The sequence below is a fragment of the Panulirus ornatus genome, chromosome 6 (genome assembly GCF_036320965.1).
Source record: "Panulirus ornatus isolate Po-2019 chromosome 6, ASM3632096v1, whole genome shotgun sequence".
NCBI classification, from domain to species: Eukaryota; Metazoa; Arthropoda; class Malacostraca; order Decapoda; family Palinuridae; genus Panulirus; species Panulirus ornatus.
Window position 1 is genome coordinate 34258307 of NC_092229.1, and position 22500 is coordinate 34280806.

Consider the following 22500-nt stretch of genomic DNA (forward strand, 5'->3'; position numbering starts at 1 on the left):
GTCGCTTCACATGCCCTGATTCAATCCACTGACAGCACGTCAACCCCGGTATACCAAATCGATGCAATGCACTCTATTCCTTACCCGCCTTTCACCCTCCTGCATGTTCAGGCCCCGATCACACAAAATCTTTTTCACTCCATCTTTCCAGCTCCAATTTGGTCTCCCACTTCTCCTCGTTCCCTCCACCTCTGACACATATATACTCTTGGTCAATCTTTCCTCACTCATTCTCTCCATGTGCCCAAACCATTTCAAAACACCCTCTTCTGCTCTCTCAACCACGCTCTTTTTATTTCCACACATCTCTCTTAACCTTCCGTTACTTACTCGATCAAACCACCTCACACCACACATTGTCCTCAAACATCTCATTTCCAGCACATCCATCCTCCTGCGCGCAACTCTATCCATAGCCCACGCCTCGCAACCATACAACATTGTTGGAACCACTATTCCTTCAAACATACCCATTTTTGCTTTCCGAGATAATGTTCTCGACTTCCACACTTTCTTCAAGGCTCCCAGAATTTTCGCCCCCTCCCCCACCGTATGATCCACTTCCGCTTCCATGGTTCCATCCGCTGCCAGATCCACTCCCAGATATCTAAAACACTTTACTTCCTCCAGTTTTTCTCCATTCAAACTTACCTCCCAATTGACTTGGCCCTCAACCCTACTGTACCTAATAACCTTGCTCTTATTCATATTTACTCTTAACTTTCTTCTTTCTCACACTCTACCAAACTCAGTCACCAGCTTCTGCAGTTTCTCACATGAATCAGCCACCAGCGCTGTATCATCAGCGAACAACAACTGACTCACTTCCCAAGGTCTCTCATCCACAACAAACTTCATACTTGCCCCTCTTTCCAAAACTCTTGCATTCACCTCCCTAACAACCCCATCGATAAACAAATTAAACAAACATGGAGACATCACAAACCCCTGCCGCAAACCTACATTCACTGAGAACCATTCACTTTCCTCTCTTCCTACACGTACACATGCCTTACATCCTCGATAAAAACTTTTCACTGCTTCTAACAACTTGCCTCCCACACCATATATTCTTAATACCTTCCACAGAGCATCTCTATCAACTCTATCATATTCCTTCTCCAGATCCATAAATGCTACATACAAATCCATTTGCTTTTCTAAGTATTCCTCACATACATTCTTCAAAGCAAACACCTGATCCACACATTCTCTACCACTTCTGAAACCACACTGCTCTTCCCCAATCTGATGCTCTGTACATGCCTTCACCCTCTCTATCAGTACCCTCCCATATAATTTACCAAGAATACTCAACAAACTTATACCTCTGTAATTTGACCACTCACTCTTATCCCCTTTGCCTTTGTACAATGGCACTATGCAAGCATTCCGCCAATCCTCAGGCACCTCACCATGAGTCATACATACATTAAATAACCTTACCAACCAGTCAATAATACAGCCACCCCCTTTTTTAATAAATTCCACTGCAGTGCCATCCAAACCTGCTGCCTTGCCGGCTTTCATCTTCCGCAAAGCTTTTACTACCTCTTTTCTGTTTACCAAATCATTTTCCCTAACCCTCTCACTTTGCACACCAATTCGACCAAAACACCCTATATCTGCCACTCTATCATCATATATATATATATATATATATATATATATATATATATATATATATATATATATATATATATATATATATATATATATATATATATATATATATATATATATATATATATATATATATATATATATATATATATATATATATATATATATATATATGTATACATATATATATATATATATATATATATGTATATATATATATATATATATATATATATATATATATATATATATATATATATATATATATATATATATATATATAAAAATATATATATATATATATATATATATATATATATATATATATATATATATATATATATATATATATATATATATATATATATATATATATATATATATATATATATCTTTCTTTTCTTTCATACTATTCGCCATTTCCCGCGATAGCGAGGTAGCGTTAAGAACAGAGGACTGAGCCTTTGAGGGAATATCCTCACCTGGCCCCCTTCTCTGTTCATTTTGGAAAATTAAAAAAAAAAAAAAAGGGGAGGATTTCCAGACCCCCGCTCCCTTCCCTTTTAGTCGCCTTCTACGACACGCAGCGAATACGTGGGAAGTATTCTTTTTCCCTTATCCCCAGGGATATATATATATATATATATATATATATATATATATATATATATATATATATATATATATATATATATATATATATATATATATATATCTTTTTCTTTTTTTTGCTTTGTCGCTGTTACCCGCGTTTGCGAGGTAGCGCAAGGAAACAGACGAAAGAAATGGCCCAACCCACCCCCATACACATGTATATACATACGTCCACACACGCAAATATACATAAATACACAGCTTTCCATGGTTTACCCCAGACGCTTCACATGCCTTGATTCAATCCACTGACAGCACGTCAACCCCGGTATACCACATCGATCCAATTCACTCTATTCCTTGCCCTCCTTTCACCCTCCTGCATGTTCAGGCCCCGATGACACAAAATCTTTTTCACTCCATCTTTCCACCTCCAATTTGGTCTCCCTCTTCTCCTCGTTCCCTCCACCTCCGACACGTATATTCTCTTGGTCAATCTTTCCTCACTCATTCTCTCCATGTGACCAAACCAATTCAAAACACCCTCTTCTGCTCTCTCAACCACGCTCTTTTTATTTCCACACATCTCTCTTACCCTTACGTTACTTACTCGATCAAACCACCTCACACCACACATTGTCCTCAAACATCTCATTTCCACCACATCCATCCTCCTGCGCACAACTCTATCCATAGTCCACGCCTCGCAACCATGCAACATTGTTGGAACCACTATTCCTTCAAACATACCCATTTTTGCTTTCCGAGATAATGTTCTCGACTTCCACACATTCTTCAAGGCTCCCAGAATTTTCACCCCCTCCCCCACCCTATGAATCACTTCCGCTTCCATGGTTCCATCCGCTGCCAGATCCACTCCCAGATATCTAAAACACTTCACTTCCTCCAGTTTTTCTCCATTTAAACTCACCTCCCAATTGACTTGACCCTCAACCCTACTGTACCTAATAACCTTGCTCTTATTCACATTTACTCTTAACTTTCTTCTTTCACACACTTTACCAAACTCAGTCACCAGCTTCTGCAGTTTTTCACATGAATCAGCCACCAGCGCTGTATCATCAGCGAACAACAACTGACTCACTTCCCAAGCTCTCTCATCCCCAACAGACTTCATACTTGCCCCTCTTTCCAAAACTCTTGCATTCACCTCCCTAACAACCCCATCCATAAACAAATTAAACAACCATGGAGACATCACACACCCCTGCCGCAACCCTACATTCACTGAGAACCAATCACTTTCCTCTCTTCCTACACGTACACATGCCTTACATCCTCGATAAAAACTTTTCACTGCTTCTAACAACTTGCCTCCCACACCATATAATCTTAATACCTTCCACAGAGCATCTCTATCAACTCTATCATATGCCTTCTCCAGATCCACAAACGCTACATACAAATCCATTTGCTTTTCTAAGTATTTCTCACATACACTCTTCAAAGCAAACACCCGATTCACACATCCTCTACCACTTCTGAAACCACACTGCTCTTCCCCAATCTGATGCTCTGTACATGCCTTCACCCTCTTAATCAATACCCTCCCATATGATTTGCCAGGAATACTCAACAAACTTATACCTCTGTAATTTGAGCCTTCACTCTTATCCCCTTTGCCTTTGTACAATAGCACTATGCACGCATTCCGCCAATCCTCAGGCACCTCACCATGAGTCATACATACATTAAATAACCTTACCAACCAGTCAACAATACAGTCACCCCATTTTTTAATAAATTCCACTGCAATACCATCCAAACCTGCTGCATTGCCGGCTTTCATCTTCCGCAAAGCTTTTACTACCTCTTCTCTGTTTACCAAATCATTTTCCCTAACCCTCGCACTTTGCACACCACCTCGACCAAAACACCCTATATCTGCCACTCTATCATCAAACACATTCAACAAACTTTCAAAATAGTCAAACCATCTCCTTCTCACATCACCACTACTTGTTATCACCTCCCCATTTGCGCCCTTCACTGAAGTTCCCATTTGCTCCCTTGTCTTACGCACTTTATTTACCTCCTTCCAGAACATCTTTTTATTCTCCCTAAAATTTAATGATACTCTCTCACCCCAACTCTCATTTGCCCTTTTTTTTACCTCTTGCACCTTTCTCTTGACCTCCTGTCTCTTTCTTTTATACGTCTCCCACTCAATTGCATTTTTCCCCTGCAATATATATATATATATATATATATATATATATATATATATATATATATATATATATATATATATATATATATATATATATATATATATATATATATATATATATATATATATATATATATATATATATATATATATATATATATATATATATATATATATATATATATATATCCCTGGGGATAGGGGAGAAAGAATACTTCCCACGTATTCCCTGCGTGTCGTAGAAGACGACTAAAAGGGAAGGGAGCGGGAGGCTGGAAATCCTCCCCTCTCAGTTTTTTTTTTTCAATTTTCCAAAAGAAGGAACAGAGAAGGGGGCCAGGTGAGGATGTTCCCTCAAAGGTCTAGTCCTCTGTTCTTAACGCTACCTTGCTAACGCGGGAAATGGCGAATAGTATAAAAAATATATATATATATATATATATATATATATATATATATATATATATATATATATATATATATATATATATATATATATATATATATATATCCTTCCCGTCAACCTTTCCTCACTCATTCCCCATATGTCCAAACCACTTCAACAAAACCCTCCGCTATCCCACCACATGTCCCTAAACATTTCATTTCAAACACATCCACCCTCCTCCATACATCCCTATCTATATCCCACGCCCTACAACCATACAATATTGTTGGAACTACCACTCCTTCAAACATATCAATTTTTGCTCTCTGAGATAATGTTCTCTCTTTCCACACATTGTTCATAGCTCTCAGAACCCCCACCCCCTACTCAACCCTGCGACTCACTTCCGCTTCCATGGTTTCACTCGCTGCCAAGTCCACTCCCAGATATCTAAAACACTTCACTTCCTCCAATTCTTCTCCATTTAAACTTACATTCCATCCCAATTAACTTGTCCCTCAACCCTACTGAACCAGTGAATCTTATAACCCCGCTCCTATCCACATTCACTCTCAACTTTCTCCTTTCAAACACTTCCAAACTCAGTAACCAACTTCTGCAGTTGCTCACTCGAATCAGCCACCAGTGCTGTATCATCAGCAAACAACAACCAAGTCACTTCCCAGGCCCCCTCATCAGAAACATATTGCATACTCACCTCTCTCTCCAAAACTTTTGCATTTACCTCCCAAAACATCCCATCAATAAACAAATTAAACTTTCATGGAGACATCACACACCCCTACTGCACACCGACTCCCACTGGGAACCAATCACTCTCCTCTCTTCCTACTCATACACATGCCTTACATCCTTTCATTCACACTTCTAAACTCCTTACCAACTTCTGTTTCTCATTCAAATCTGCCAACTCACTCCCCAGGCCCTCTCATCCCCCACAGACTGCACACTCACCCCTCTCTCCAAGTCTCACATTTACCTCCCTTACCACCTCATCCATTAACAAATTGAACAACCATGACTGAAATCAAACACTCCTGCCACAGACAACCCTACCCTCTGAAACTTCCACTCCCAGGTATCTAAAACATTTTGCTTCCTCCAATTTTTCCACATTCGGACTCAACTCTGCTAAACCTAATAATCTTGTTGTTTTCTTCACATTTACTCTCTACTTTCTCCTCTCGCACTCTTCTAAACTTAGTCACCAACTTCTGCAGCTTTTCACTCGAATCTGCCACCAGCTCTGTATCATCAACAACTAACTAACTTCCCAGATCCTCTCATTCCCACGGGCTGCATACTCGAACCTCTCTCCAAGACTCTTGCATTTACCTTCTTCACCACCTTATCCATAAAGAAATTGAACAACCATGATTGACATTACATGCCCCTCCTGCAGACCAACCTTCACTTGGAACCATTAACTATTCACTCTCCTCTTTTCCTACTTATACAAATGCCTTACACCTTTGACAAAAACTTCTCACCGCTTCCTGCAGCTTTATTCCCACACTGTTTATTCTTAAGACTTTCCTCAAGGCATCTCTATCAAACCTATTATATGCTTTCTCCAGATCCTAAATATGAATATACATTCATTAGAAATATGAAAACATTCTTTGTAATATATATATATATATATATATATATATATATATATATATATATATATATATATATATATATATATATATATATATATATATATATATATATACATATATATATATATATATATATATATATATATATATATATATATATATATATATATATATATATATATATATATATATATATATATATATATATATATATATATATATATATATATATATATATATATGTATATATATATATATATATATATATATATATATATATATATATATATATATATATATATATATATATATATATATATATATATATATATATATTCCTATGAGTCCACGGGGAAAATGAAACACGAAAAGTTCCCAAGTGCACTTTCGTGTAATAATCACATCATCAGGGGAGACACAAGAGAGGAATATAACAGTCAGTTGATATACATCGAAGAGACGAAGCGTCTCCTCGATGTATATCAACTGACTGTTATATTCCTCTCTTGTGTCTCCCCTGATGATGTGATTATTACACGAAAGTGCACTTGGGAACTTTTCGTGTTTCATTTTCCCCATGGACTCATAGGAATATCTTGATCACGCGCAAAATTGTGATCCTTTCCAATATATATATATATATATATATATATATATATATATATATATATATATATATATATATATATATATATATATATATATATATATATATATATATATATATATTCAGATGCTTCTACATGGGTTTGATATAATGTCACAAGCCAACCATAGGAACCTACTAGGTTGACCTCTATTTAAATCTTGCAATGCTCTTGATACTACTCTGGATATGATATATGGATATAACGTCGAACCTGTATCGTTACGTTACTTAATGTAACGTGTGAGTATAACCATATGTCATGATCGTTGCGTTACTAGATGTAATGTGTGGTTATATCTCGTAGCCATAATCGGTACGCTGGTAAGTATAACTCCGGCGTATAAACTCCAGGAATACTTTTCGCTAAACCTGATACGTCACTAGATATAATTCGGAGATATAACCAAAAGACATATCTATGGATATCACACGTCTACAGGAAGTATAATACTTGCCATAACATGTAAATATAATCCAATGGCATAAGATCTCTGAACAGATGCTTATGAAGACCATCATATCATTATCTATAATATGTACCTGAATCTAGTATATAACATATGGTGGCAATAACATAAGGATATGTAAAGGTATAGCATGTGCACATAACATCTAAATGCCACTCAAGATATAGGCTATCATAAGTTTGGTACGTATAATGGTATAATCTCTCGGCAGGACCGGTACTCAGATGGTTACACAGTACCGAAGGTGGATGAGTCTCAGGACGTGGAGCTGCTGGGCGGGTACCAGAACGACACCCACACTGTACTGAGGTTCTCCCGACCCTGGGTCACCTGCGACCACAATGACTTCCGCCTCTCCGTAAGTCAGTCACAGAAATGTAAAACATTTGAAAAGCACACACACACACATACGTATATATATATATATATATATACATATATATATATATTTTTTTTTTTTTTTTTTTTTTTTATACTTTGTCTCTGTCTCCCGCGTTTGCGAGGTAGCGCAAGGAAACAGACGAAAGAAATGGCCCAACCCCCCCCCCATACACATGTACATACACACGTCCACACACGCAAATATACATACCTACACAGCTTTCCATGGTTTACCCCAGACGCTTCACATGCCTTGATTCACTCCACTGACAGCACGTCAACCCCTGTATACCACATCGCTCCAATTCACTCTATTCCTTGCTCTCCTTTCACCCTCCTGCATGTTCAGGCCCCGATCACACAAAATCTTTTTCACTCCATCTTTCCACCTCCAATTTGGTCTCCCTCTTCTCCTCGTTCCCTCCACCTCCCACACATATATCCTCTTGGTCAATCTTTCCTCACTCATTCTCTCCATGTGCCCAAACCATTTCAAAACACCCTCTTCTGCTCTCTCAACCACGCTCTTTTTATTTCCACACATCTCTCTTACCCTTACGTTACTTACTCGATCAAACCACCTCACACCACACATTGTCCTCAAACATCACATTTCCAGCACATCCATCCTCCTGCGCACAACTCTATCCATAGCCCACGCCTCGCAACCATACAACATTGTTGGAACCACTATTCCTTCAAACATACCCATTTTTGCTTTCCGAGATAATGTTCTCGACTTCCACACATTTTTCAAGGCTCCCAAAATTTTCGCCCCCTCCCCCACCCTATGATCCACTTCCGCTTCCATGGTTCCATCCGCTGACAGATCCACTCCCAGATATCTAAAACACTTCACTTCCTCCAGTTTTTCTCCATTCAAACTCACCTCCCAATTGACTTGACCCTCAACCCTACTGTACCTAATAACCTTGCTCTTATTCACATTTACTCTTAACTTTCTTCTTCCACACACTTTACCAAACTCAGTCACCAGCTTCTGCAGTTTCTCACATGAATCAGCCACCAGCGCTGTATCATCAGCGAACAACAACTGACTCACTTCCCAAGCTCTCTCATCCCCAACAGACTTCATACTTGCCCCTCTTTCCAGGACTCTTGCATTTACCTCCCTAACAACCCCATCCATAAACAAATTAAACAACCATGGAGACATCACACACCCCTGCCGCAAACCTACATTCACTGAGAACCAATCACTTTCCTCTCTTCCTACACGTACACATGCCTTACATCCTCGATAAAAACTTTTCACTGCTTCTAACAACTTGCCTCCCACACCATATATTCTTAATACCTTCCACAGAGCATCTCTATCAACTCTATCATATGCCTTCTCCAGATCCATAAATGCTAGATACAAATCCATTTGCTTTTCTAAGTATTTCTCACATACATTCTTCAAAGCAAACACCTGATCCACACATCCTCTACCACTTCTGAAACCACACTGCTCTTCCCCAATCTGATGCTCTGTACATGCCTTCACCCTCTCAATCAATACCCTCCCATATACTTTACCAGGAATACTCAACAAACTTATACCTCTGTAATTTGAGCACTCACTCTTATCCCCTTTGCCTTTGTACAATGGCACTATGCACGCATTCCGCCAATCCTCAGGCACCTCACCATGAGTCATACATACATTAAATAACCTCACCAACCAGTCAATAATACAGTCACCCCCTATTAAGAATATATGGTGTGGGAGGCAAGTTGTTAGAAGCAGTGAAAAGTTTTTATCGAGAATGTAAGGCGTGTGTACGTGTAGCAAGAGAGGAAAGTGATTGGTTCTCAGTGAATATAGGTTTGCGGCAGGGGTGTGTGATGTCTCCATGGTTGTTTAATTTGTTTATGGATGGGGTTGTTAGGGAGGTGAATGCAAGAGTTTTGGAAAGAGGGGCAAGTATGAAGTCTGTTGGGGATGAGGGAGCTTGGGAAGTGAGTCAGTTATTGTTCGCTGATGATACAGCGCTGGTGGCTGATTCATGTGAGAAACTGCAGAGGCGGGTGACTGAGTTTGGTAAAGTGTGTGGAAGAAGAAAGTTAAGAGTAAATGTGAATAAGAGCAAGGTTATTAGGTATAGTAGGGCTGAGGGTCAAGTCAATTGGGAGGTAAGTTTCAATGGAGAAAAACTGGAGGAAGTGAAGTGTTTTAGATATCTGGGAGTGGATCTGGCAGCGGATGGAACCATGGAAGCGGAAGTGGATCATAGGGTGGGGGAGGGAGCAAAAATCCTGGGTGCCTTGAAGAATGTGTGGAAGTCGAGAACATTATCTCGGAAAGCAAAAAATAGGCATGTTTGAAGGAATAGTGGTTCCAACAATTTTGTATGGTTGCGAGGCGTGGGCTATGGATAGAGTTGTGCGCAGGAGGATGGATGTGCTGGAAATGAGATGTTTGAGGACAATGTGTGGTGTGAGGTGGTTTGATCGAGTAAGTAACATAAGGGTAAGAGAGATGTGTGGCAATAGAAAGAGCGTGGTTGAGAGAGCAGAAGACGGTGTTTTGAAATGGTTTGGGCACATGGAGAGAATGAGTGAGGAAAGATCGACCAAGAGGATATATGTGTCGGAGGTGGAGGGAACGAGGAGAAGTGGGAGGCCAAATTGGAGGTGGAAAGATGGAGTGAAAAAGATTTTGTGTGATCGCGGCCTGAACATGCAGGAGGGTGAAAGGAGGGCAAGGAATAGAGTGAATTGGATCGATGTGGTATAACGGGGTTGACGTGCTGTCAGTAGATTGAATCAGGGCATGTGAAACGTCTGGGGTAAACCATGGAAAGCTCTGTAGGTATGTATATTTGCGTGTGTGGACGTAAATATATACATATGTATGGGGATGTGTTGGGCCATTTCTTTCGTCTGTTTCCTTGCGCTACCTCGCAAACGCGGGAGACAGCGACAAAGGAAAAAAAAAAAGAAAATATATATATATGTATATAAATATATATATATATTTATATATATATATATATATATATATATATATATATATATATATATATATATATATATATATATTTTTTTTTTTTTTTTTTTTTTTTTATACTTTGTCGCTGTCTCCCGCGTTTGCGAGGTAGCGCAAGGAAACAGACGAAAGAAATGGCCCAACCCCCCCCCCCCCCCATACACATGTACATACACTCGTCCACACACGCAAATATACATACCTACACAGCTTTCCATGGTTTACCCCAGACGCTTCACATGCCTTGCTTCAATCCACTGACAGCACGTCAACCCCTGTATACCACATGACTCCAATTCACTCTATTTCTTGCCCTCCTTTCACCCTCCTGCATGTTCAGGCCCCGATCACACAAAATCTTTTTCACTCCATCTTTCCACCTCCAATTTGGTCTCCCTCTTCTCCTCGTTCCCTCCACCTCCGACACATATATCCTCTTGGTCAATCTCTCCTCACTCATTCTCTCCATGTGCCCAAACCATTTCAAAACACCCTCTTCTACTCTCTCAACCACGCTCTTTTTATTTCCACACATCTCTCTCACCATTACGTTACTTACTCGATCAAACCACCTCACACCACACATTGTCCTCAAACATCTCATTTCCAGCACATCCATCCTCCTGCGCACATCTCTATCCATAGCCCACGCCTCGCAACCATACAACATTGTTGGAACCACTATTCCCTCAAACATACCCATTTTTGCTTTCCGAGATAATGTTCTCGACTTCCACACATTTTTCAAGGCTCCCAAAATTTTCGCCCCCTCCCCCACCCTATGATCCACTTCCGCTTCCATGGTTCCATCCGCTGACAGATCCACTCCCAGATATCTAAAACACTTCACTTCCTCCAGTTTTTCTCCATTCAAACTCACCTCCCAATTGACTTGACCCTCACCCCTACTGTACCTAATAACCTTGCTCTTATTCACATTTACTCTCAACTTTCTTCTTCCACACACTTTACCAAACTCAGTCACCAGCTTCTGCAGTTTCTCACATGAATCAGCCACCAGCGCTGTATCATCAGCGAACAACAACTGACTCACTTCCCAAGCTCTCTCATCCCCAACAGACTTCATACTTGCCCCTCTTTCCAGGACTCTTGCATTTACCTCCCTTACAACCCCATCCATAAACAAATTAAACAACCATGGAGACATCACACATCCCTGCCGCAAACCTACATTCACTGAGAACCAATCACTTTCCTCTCTTCCTACACGTACACATGCCTTACATCCTCGATAAAAACTTTTCACTGCTTCTAACAACTTGCCTCCCACACCATATATTCTTAATACCTTCCACAGAGCATCTCTATCAACTCTATCATATGCCTTCTCCAGATCCATAAATGCTAGATACAAATCCATTTGCTTTTCTAAGTATTTCTCACATACATTCTTCAAAGCAAACACCTGATCCACACATCCTCTACCACTTCTGAAACCGCACTGCTCTTCCCCAATCTGATGCTCTGTACATGCCTTCACCCTCTCAATCAATACCCTCCCATATAATTTACCAGGAATACTCAACAAACTTATACCTCTGTAATTTGAGCACTCACTCTTATCCCCTTTGCCTTTGTACAATGGCACTATGCACGCATTCCGCCAATCCTCAGGCACCTCACCATGAGTCATACATACATTAAATAACCTTACCAACCAGTCAACAATACAGTCACCCCCTTTTTTAATAAATTCCACTGCAATACCATCCAAACCTGCTGCCTTGCCGGCTTTCATCTTCCGCAAAGCTTTTACTACCTCTTCTCTGTTTACCAAATCATTTTCCCTAACCCTCTCACTTTGCACACCACCTCGACCAAAACACCCTATATCTGCCACTCTGTCATCAGACACATTCAACAAACCTTCAAAATACTCATTCCATCTCCTTCTCACATCACCGCTACTTGTTATCACCACCCCATTTATATATATATATATATATATATATATATATTTATATATATATATTTATATATATTTAAATATATATATATATATATATATATATATATATATATATATATATATATATATATATATATATATATATATATATATATATATATATATATATATATATATATATATATATATATATATATATATAAATATATATATATATATATATATATATATATATATATATATATATATATATATATATATATATATATATATATATATATACATATATATATATATGGAAGCGGAAGTGGATCATAGGGTGGGGGAGGGGGCGAAAATTCTGGGGGCCTTGAAGAATGTGTGGAAGTCGAGAACATTATCTCGGAAAGCAAAAATGGGTATGTTTGAAGGAATAGTGGTTCCAACAATGTTGTATGGTTGCGAGGCGTGGGCTATGGATAGAGTTGTGCGCAGGAGGATGGATGTGCTGGAAATGAGATGTTTGAGGACAATGTGTGGTGTGAGGTGGTTTGATCGAGTGAGTAACGTAAGGGTAAGAGAGATGTGTGGAAATAAAAAGAGCGTGGTTGAGAGAGCAGTAGAGGGTGTTTTGAAGTGGTTTGGGCACATGGAGAGGATGAGTGAGGAAAGATTGACCAAGAGGATATATGTGTCGGAGGTGGAGGGAACAAGGAGAAGAGGGAGACCAAATTGGAGGTGAAAAGATGGAGTGAAAAAGATTTTGTGTGATCGGAGCCTGAACATGCAGGAGGATGAAAGGAGGGCAAGGAATAGAGTGAATTGGAGCGATGTGGTATACCGGGGTTGACGTGCTGTCAGTGGATTGAATCAAGGCATGTGAAGCGTCTGGGGTAAGCCATGGAAAGCTGTGTAGGTATGTATATTTGCGTGTGTGGACGTATGTATATACATGTGTATGGGGGGGTTGGGCCATTTCTTTCGTCTGTTTCCTTGCGCTACCTCGCAAACGCGGGAGACAGCGACAAAGTATAAAAAAAAATAAAAAAAAAAGATATATATATATATATATATATATATATATATGTATATATATATATATATATTTTTTTTTTTTTTTCTTTATACTATTCGCCATTTCCCGCTATAGCGAGGTAGCGTTAAGAACAGAGGACTAGGCCCCTGAGGGAACATCCTCACCTGGCCCCCTTCTCTGTTCCTTCTTTTGGAAAATTAAAAAAAAAAAAAGAAAAAAAATTGGTGCACATGGGGTGTTCAGTGTTGTAAATGGAAATGGTGAAGAGATTGTAGATTTATGTGCTGAAAAAGGCCTTGTGATTGGGAATATCTGCTTTAAAAAGAGAGATATACATAAGTATACGTATGTAAGTAGGAGAGATGGCCAGAGAGTGTTATTGAATTACATGTTAATTGATAGGCGCACGAAAGAAACTTTTGGATGTTAATGTGCTGAGAGGTGCAACTGGAGGGATGTCTGATCATTATCTCGTGTAGGCGAAGGTGAAGATTTGTAGGGGTTTTCTGAAAAGAAGAGAGAATGTTGGGGTGAAAAGAGTGGTTAGAGTAAGTGAGCTTGGGAAGGAGACTTGTGTCAGGGTACCAGGAGAGACTGAGTACAGAATGGAAAAAGTTGAGAAGAAAGCACGTAATGGGAGTGAGGGAGGAATGGGATGTATTTAAGGAAGCAGTGATGGCTTGCTCAAAAGATGCTCGTGGCATAAGAAGCGTGGGTGGTGGGCAGATTAGAAAGGGTAGTGAGTGGTTGGATGAAGAAGTAAGATTATTAATGAAAGAGAAGAGAGAGGCATTCGAACGATTTTTGCAGGGAAATAATGCAAATGAGTGGGAGATATATGAAAGAAAGAGGCAGGAAGTCAAGAGAAAGGTGCAAGAGGTGAAAAAGAGGGCAAATGAGAGTTGGGGTGAGAGAGTATCATTAGATTTTAGGGAAAATAAAAAGATGTTTCGGAAGAAGGCAAACAAAGTGCGTAAGACGAGGGAATCAATGGGAACGTAAGTGAAGGGGGCTAATGGGTAGGTGATAACAAGTAGTGGTGATGTGAGAAGGAGATGGAGTGAGTATTTTGAAGGTTTGTTGAATGTGTTTGATAATAGAGTTGCAGATATATGGTGTTTTGGTTGGGTGGTGTGCAAAGTGAGAGGGTTAGGTAGGTTGATTTGGTAAACAGAGAAGAGGTAGTAAAAGCTTTGCGGAGATGAAAGCCGCCAAGGCAGCGGGTTTGGATGGTATTGCAGTGGAATATATTCAAAAACGGGGTGATTGTAGTGTTGAATGGTTGTTAAGGTTATCTAATGTATGTATGACTCATGGTGTGGTGCCTGAGGATTGGAGGAATGCTTGCATAGTGCCATTGTACAAAGGCAAAGGGGATACAAGTGAGTTCTCAAATTACAGAAGTATACGTTTGTTGAGTATTACTGGTAAATTATATGGGAGGGTATTGATTGAGAGGGTGAAGGCATGTACAGAGCATAAGACTGGGGAAGAGCAGTGTGGTCTCAGTGGTGGTAGAGGACGTGTGGATCAGGTGTTTGCTTTGAAGAATATATGTGAGAAGTACTTAGAAAAGCAAATGGATTTGTATGTAGCACTTATGGATCTGGAGAAGACATACGATAGAGTTGATAGAGATACTCTGTGGAAGGTATTAAGAATATATGGTGTGGGAGGCAAGTTGTTAGAAGCAGTGAAAAGTTTTTATTGAAGATATAAGGCATGTGTACGTGTAGGATAAGAGGAAAGTGATTGTTTCTCAGCGAATGTAGGTTTGCGGCAGGGATGTGTGATGTCTCCATTGTTGTTTAATTTGTTTATGGATGGGGTTGTTAGGGAGGTGAATGCAAGAGTTTTGGAAAGGGGCAAGTATGCAGTCTGTTGTGGATGAAGGAGCTTGGGAAGTGAGTCAGTTATTGTCCTCTGATGATACAGTGCTGGTGGCAGATTCGGGTGAGAATCTGCAGAAGCAGGTGACTGAGTTTGGGAAAGTGTGTGGAAGAAGAAAGCTGAAAGAAAATGTGAAAAGAGCAAGGTTATTAGTTATAGTAGGGTTGGGGGACAAGTCAATTGGGAGGTAAGTTTGAATGGAGAAAAACTGGACGAAGTGAAGTGTTTTAGATATCTGGGAGTGTATTTGGCAGCGGATGGAACCAAGGAAGCGGAAGTGAATCATAGGGTGGGGGAGGGGACAAAGGATCTGGGAGCGTTGAAAAATGTATGGAAGTTTAGAACGTTATCTTCGAAAGCAAAAATGGGTATGTTTGAAGGGATAGTGGTTCCAACAATGTTTTATGGTTGCCAGGCGTGGGCAATAAATAGAGTTGTGTGAGGAGGGTGGATGTGCCGGAAATGAGATGTTTGTGGACAATAAGTGGTGTGAGGTGGTTTGATCAAGTAAGTAATGAAAGGGTAATAGAGGTGAGTGGTAATAAAAAGAGTATGGTTGAGAGAGCAGAAGAGGGTGTTTTGAAATGGTTTGGTCACATGGAGAGAATGAGTGAGGAAAGATTGACAAAGAGAATATATGTGTCAGACGTGGAGGGAACGAGAAGTGGGAGACCAAATTGGAGGTGAAAAGATGGAGTGAAGAAGATTTTGAGTGATCGGATGCTGAACACGCAGGAAGGTGAAAGGCGTGCAAGGAATAGAGTAAATTGAAACGATGTGGTATACCGGGGTCGACGTGCTGTCAAATGATTGAACCAGGGCATGTGAAGCGTCTCGGGTAAACCATGGAAAGTTGTGTGGGGCCTTGATGTGGAAAGGGAGTTGTGGTTTCGGTGCATTATTACATGACAGCTAAAGACTGAGTGTGAACGAATGTGGCCTTTGTTCTCTTCTCCTAGCGCTACGTCGTGCACATGAGGGGGGAGGGGGCTGTTATTTCATGAGTGACGGGGTGGCGACTGGAATGAATAAAGGCAGACAGTATGAATTATGTACATTTGTATATATGTATATGACTGAGTGTGTATATATATGTATGTGTTAAGATGTATAGGTATGTATATGTGCGTGTGTGGACGTGTATGTAAATACATTTGTATGTGGGTGGGTTGGGCCATTCTTTCGTCTGCTTCCTTGCGCTACTTCGCCACATCCACCCTTTGCTCAACTCTATCCATAGCCCATGCTTCGCAACCTTATAACATTGTTGGAACTACTAATCCTTCAAACATACCCATTTTCGCTTTCCGAAATAATGTTCTCGACTCCACACATTCTTCAACACTCCTAGAACTTTTGCCCCCTCCACCTATGATTCATTTCCGCTTCCACGGTTCCATCGGCTACCAAATCTATTATCAGATATCTAAAACACTTCACTTCCTGCAGTTTTCTCCATTCAAACCTACCTCCCAATTGGTTTGTCCCTTAACCCTACTGTACCTAATAACCTTGCTCTTATTCACATTAACTCTCAGCTTTCTTTCACACACTTTACCAAACTCAGTCACCAGCTTTTGCGCTTTCTCAAACGAATCACTCACCAGCGCTGTATCATCAGCGAACAACAACTGACTCATTTCCCAAGCTCTCTCATCCACAACATACTGCATACTTGCCCCTGTTTCCAAAACTCTTGAATTCACCTCCCAAACAACCACATCCATAAAAAAAAAAAAATATATATATATATATATATATATATATATATATATATATATATATATATATATATATATGTATATATATATATATATGTATGTATATTTTTTATTATACTTTGTCGCTGTCTCCCGCGTTAGCGAGGTAGCGTAAGGAAAGAAACGATAGGATGGCCCAACCAACCTGCATGCTCATGTATACACATACAAGTCCACACACGGCACATATACATACCTATACATTTCAACGTATATATATATATATATATATATATATATATATATATATATATATATATATATATATATATATATATATATATATATATATATATATATATATATATATATATATATATATATATATATACATATATATATATATATATATATATATACATATATATATATATATATATATATATATATACATATATATATATTGGGAAATATAACAATTTTGCGCGTGATCAAGATATTCCTATGAGTCCACTGGGAAAATGAAACACGAAATGTTCCCAAGTGCACTTTAGTGTAATAATCACATCATCAGGGGAGATGCAAGAGAGAAATATAAGTCAGTTGATATACATCGAGGAGACGAATCTAGGACGCCATTTGGTAAACATGTGATTCAATCACATGTTTCCCATGTCTCCATGGTTGTTTAATTTGTTTATGGATGGGGTTGTTAGGGAGGTGAATGCAAGAGTTTTGGAAAGAGGGGCAAGTATGAAGTCTGTTGGGGATGAGAGAGCTCGGGAAGTGAGTCAGTTGTTGTTCGCTGATGATACAGCGCTGGTGGCTGATTCATGTGAGAAACTGCAGAAGCTGGTGACTGAGTTTGGTAAAGTGTGTGAAAGAAGAAAGTTAAGAGTAGATGTGAATAAGAGCAAGGTTATTAGGTACAGTAGGGTTGAGGGTCAAGTCAATTGGGAGGTATGTTTGAATGGAGAAAAAACTGGAGGAAGTGAAGTGTTTTAGATATCTGGGAGTGGATCTGGCAACGGATGGAACCATGGAAGCGGAAGTTGATCATAGGGTGGGGGAGGGGGCGAAAATCCTGGGTGCCTTGAAGAATGTGTGGAAGTCGAGAACATTATCTCGGAAAGCAAAAAATGGGTATGTTTGAAGGAATAGTGGTTCCAACAACTTTGTATGGTTGCGAGGCGTGGGCTATGGATAGAGTTGTGCGCAGGAGGATGGATGTGCTGGAAATGAGATGTTTGAGGACAATGTGTGGTGTGAGGTGGTTTGATCGAGTAAGTAACGTAAGGGTAAGAGAGATGTGTGGAAATAAAAAGAGCGTGGTTGAGAGAGCAGAAGAGGGTGTTTTGAAATGGTTTGGGCACATGGAGAGAATGAGTGAGGAAAGATTGACCAAGTGGATATATGTGTCGGAGGTGGAGGGAACGAGGAGAAGTGGGAGACCAAATTGGAGGTGGAAAGAATGAGTGAAAAAGATTTTTTGTGATCGGAGCCTGAACATGCAGGAGGGTGAAAGTAGGGCAAGGAATAGAGTGAATTGGATCGATGTGGTATACCGGGTTGATGTGCTGTCAGTGGATTGAATCAGGGCATGTGAATCGTCTAGGGTAAGCCATGGAAAGCAGTGTAGTTATGTATATTTGCGTGTGTGGACGTATGTATATACAGTATATATATATATATATATATATATATATATATATATATATATATATATATATATATATATATATATATATATATATACATATATATATATATATTCATATATATATATATATATATATATATATATATATATATATATATATATATATATATATATATATATATATATATATATTTTGCTTTTTTTTTTTTTTTTGCTTTGTCGCTGTCTCCCGCGTTTGCGAGGTAGCGCAAGGAAACAGACGAAAGAAATGGCCCAACCCACCCCCATACACATGTATATACATACGTCCACACACGCAAATATACATACATACACAGCTTTCCATGGTTTACCCCAGACGCTTCACATGCCTTGATTCAATCCACTGACAGCACGTCAACCCCGGTATACCACATCGCTCCAATTCACTCTATTCCTTGCCCTCCTTTCACCCTCCTGCATGTTCAGGCCCCGATGACACAAAATCTTTTTCACTCCATCTTTCCACCTCCAATTTGGTCTCTTGGTCAATCTTTCCTCACTCATTCTCTCCATGTGACCAAACCATTTCAAAACACCCTCTTCTGCTCTCTCAACCACGCTCTTTTTATTTCCACACATCTCTCTTACCCTTACGTTACTTACTCGATCAAACCACCTCACACCACACATTGTCCTCAAACATCTCATTTCCAGCACATCCATCCTCCTGCGCACAACTCTATCCATAGTCCACGCCTCGCAACCATACAACATTGTTGGAACCACTATTCCTTCAAACATACACATTTTTGCTTTCCGAGATAATGTTCTCGACTTCCACACATTCTTCAAGGCTCCCAGAATTTTCGCCCCCTCCCCCACCCTATGATCCACTTCCGCTTCCATGGTTCCATCCGCTGCCAGATCCACTCCCAGATATCTAAAACACTTCACTTCCTCCAGTTTTTCTCTATTCAAACTCACCTCCCAATTGACTTGACCCTCAACCCTACTGTACCTAATAACCTTGCTCTTATTCGCATTTACTCTTAACTTTCTTCTTTTACACACTTTACCAAACTCAGTCACCAGCTTCTGCAGTTTCTCACATGAATCAGCCAACAGCGCTGTATCATCAGCGAACAACAACTGACTCATTTCCCAAGCTCTCTCATCCCCAACAGACTTCATCCTTGCCCCTCTTTCCAAAACTCTTGCATTCACCTCCCTAACAACCCCATCCATAAACAAATTAAACAACCATGGAGACATCACACACCCCTGCCGCAAACCTACATTCACTGAGAACCAATCACTTTCCTCTCTTCCTACACGTACACATGCCTTACATCCTCGATAAAAGCTTTTCACTGCTTCTAACAACTTGCCTCCCACAACATATATTCTTAATACCTTCCACAGAGCATCTCTATCAACTCTATCATATGCCTTCTCCAGCTCCATAAATGCTACATACAAATCCATTTGCTTTTCTAAGTATTTCTCACATACATTCTTCAAAGCAAACACCTGATACACACATCCTCTACCACTTCTGAAAGCACACTACCCTTCCCCAATCTGATGCTCTGTACATGCCTTCACCCTCTCAATCAATACCCTCCCATACAATTTGCCAGGAATACTCAACAAACTTTTACCTCTGTAATTTGAGCACTCACTCTTATCCCCTTTGCCTTTGTACAATGGCACTATGCACGCATTCCGCCAATCCTCAGGCACCTCACCATGAGTCATACATACATTAAATAACCTTACCAACCAGTCAACAATACAGTCACCCCCTTTTTTAATAAATTCCACTGCAATACCATCCAAACCTGCTGCCTTGCTGGCTTTCATCTTCCGCTAAGCTTTCACTACCTCTTCTCTGTTTACCAAATCATTTTCCCTAACCCTCGCACTTTGCACACCATCTCGAACAAAACACCCTATATCTGCCACTCTATCATCAAACACATTCAACAAACCTTCAAAATACTCACTCCATCTCCTTCTCACATCACCACTACTTGTTATCACCTCCCCATTTGCGCCCTTCACTGAAGTTCCCATTTGCTCCCTTGTCTTACGCACTTTATTTACCTCCTTCCAGAACATCTTTTTATTCTCCCTAAAATTTAATGATACTCTCTCACCCCAACTTTCATTTGCCCTTTTTTTCACCTCTTGCACCTTTCTCTTGACCTCCTGTCTCTTTCTTTTATACATCTCCCACTCATTTTCATTTTTTCCCTGCAAAAATCGTCCAAATGCCTCTCTCTTCTCTTTCACTAATACTCTTACTTCTTCATCCCACCACTCACTAGTCTTTCTATTCAACCCACCTCCCACTCTTCTCATGCCACAAGCATCTTTTGCGCAATCCATCACTGATTCCCTAAATACATCCCATTCCTCCCCCACTCCCCTAACTTCCATTGTTCTCACCTTTTTCCATTCTGTAATCAGTCTCTCCTGGTACTTCCTCACACAAGTCTCCTTCCCAAGCTCACTTACTCTCACCACTCTCTTCACCCCAACATTCACTCTTCTTTTCTGGAAACCCATACAAATCTTCACCTTAGCCTCCACAAGATAATGATCAGACATCCCTCCAGTTGCACCTCTCAGCACATTAACATCGAAAAGCCTCTCTTTCGCGCGCCTGTCAATTAACACGTAATCCAATAACGCTCTCTGGCCATCTCTCCTACTTACATAAGTATACTTATGTATATCTCGCTTTTTAAACTAGGTATTCCCAATCATCAGTCCTTTTTCAGCACATAAATCTAGAAGCTCTTCACCATTCGATTTACAACACTGAACACCCCATGTATAACAATTATTCCCTCAACTGCCACATTACTCAACTTTGCATTCAAATCACCCAACACTATAACCCGTTCTCGTGCATCAAAACCACTAACACACTCATTCAGCTGCTCCCAAAACACTTGCCTCTCATGATCTTTCTTCTCATGCCCAGGTGCATATGCACCAATAATCACCCATCTCTCTCCATCAACTTTCAGTTTTACCCATAGTAATTGAGAATTTATTTTTTTACATTCTATCACATACTTCCACAACTCCTGTTTCAGGAGTACTGCTACTCCTTCCCTTGCTCTTGTCCTCTCACTAACCCCTGACTTTACTCCCAAGACATTCCCAAACCACTCTTCCTCTTTACCCTTGAGCTTCGTTTCACTCAGAGCCAAAACATCCAGGTTCCTTTCCTCAAACATACTACCTATCTCTCCTTTTTTCACATCTTGGTTACATCCACACACATTTAGGCACCCCAATCTGAGCCTTCGAGGAGGATGAGCACTCCCCGCGTGACTCCTTCTTCTGTTTCCCATTTTAGAAAGTTAAAAAAATACAAGAAGGGGAGGATTTCT

At 39.8% G+C, this 22500-nt stretch overlaps 1 protein-coding gene across 1 annotated transcript in view; it reads left to right on the forward strand.

The window, feature by feature from the left end:
* The window catches only part of LOC139748903 (DBH-like monooxygenase protein 1), a 140552-nt gene that overhangs the window by 37342 nt on the left and 80710 nt on the right, over positions 1–22500 (forward strand). The window contains exon 5 of the mRNA XM_071662267.1: positions 7752–7898. Within this exon, the coding sequence (XP_071518368.1) occupies positions 7752–7898 (147 nt within the window). The remainder of the gene's footprint in view (positions 1–7751; positions 7899–22500) is intronic.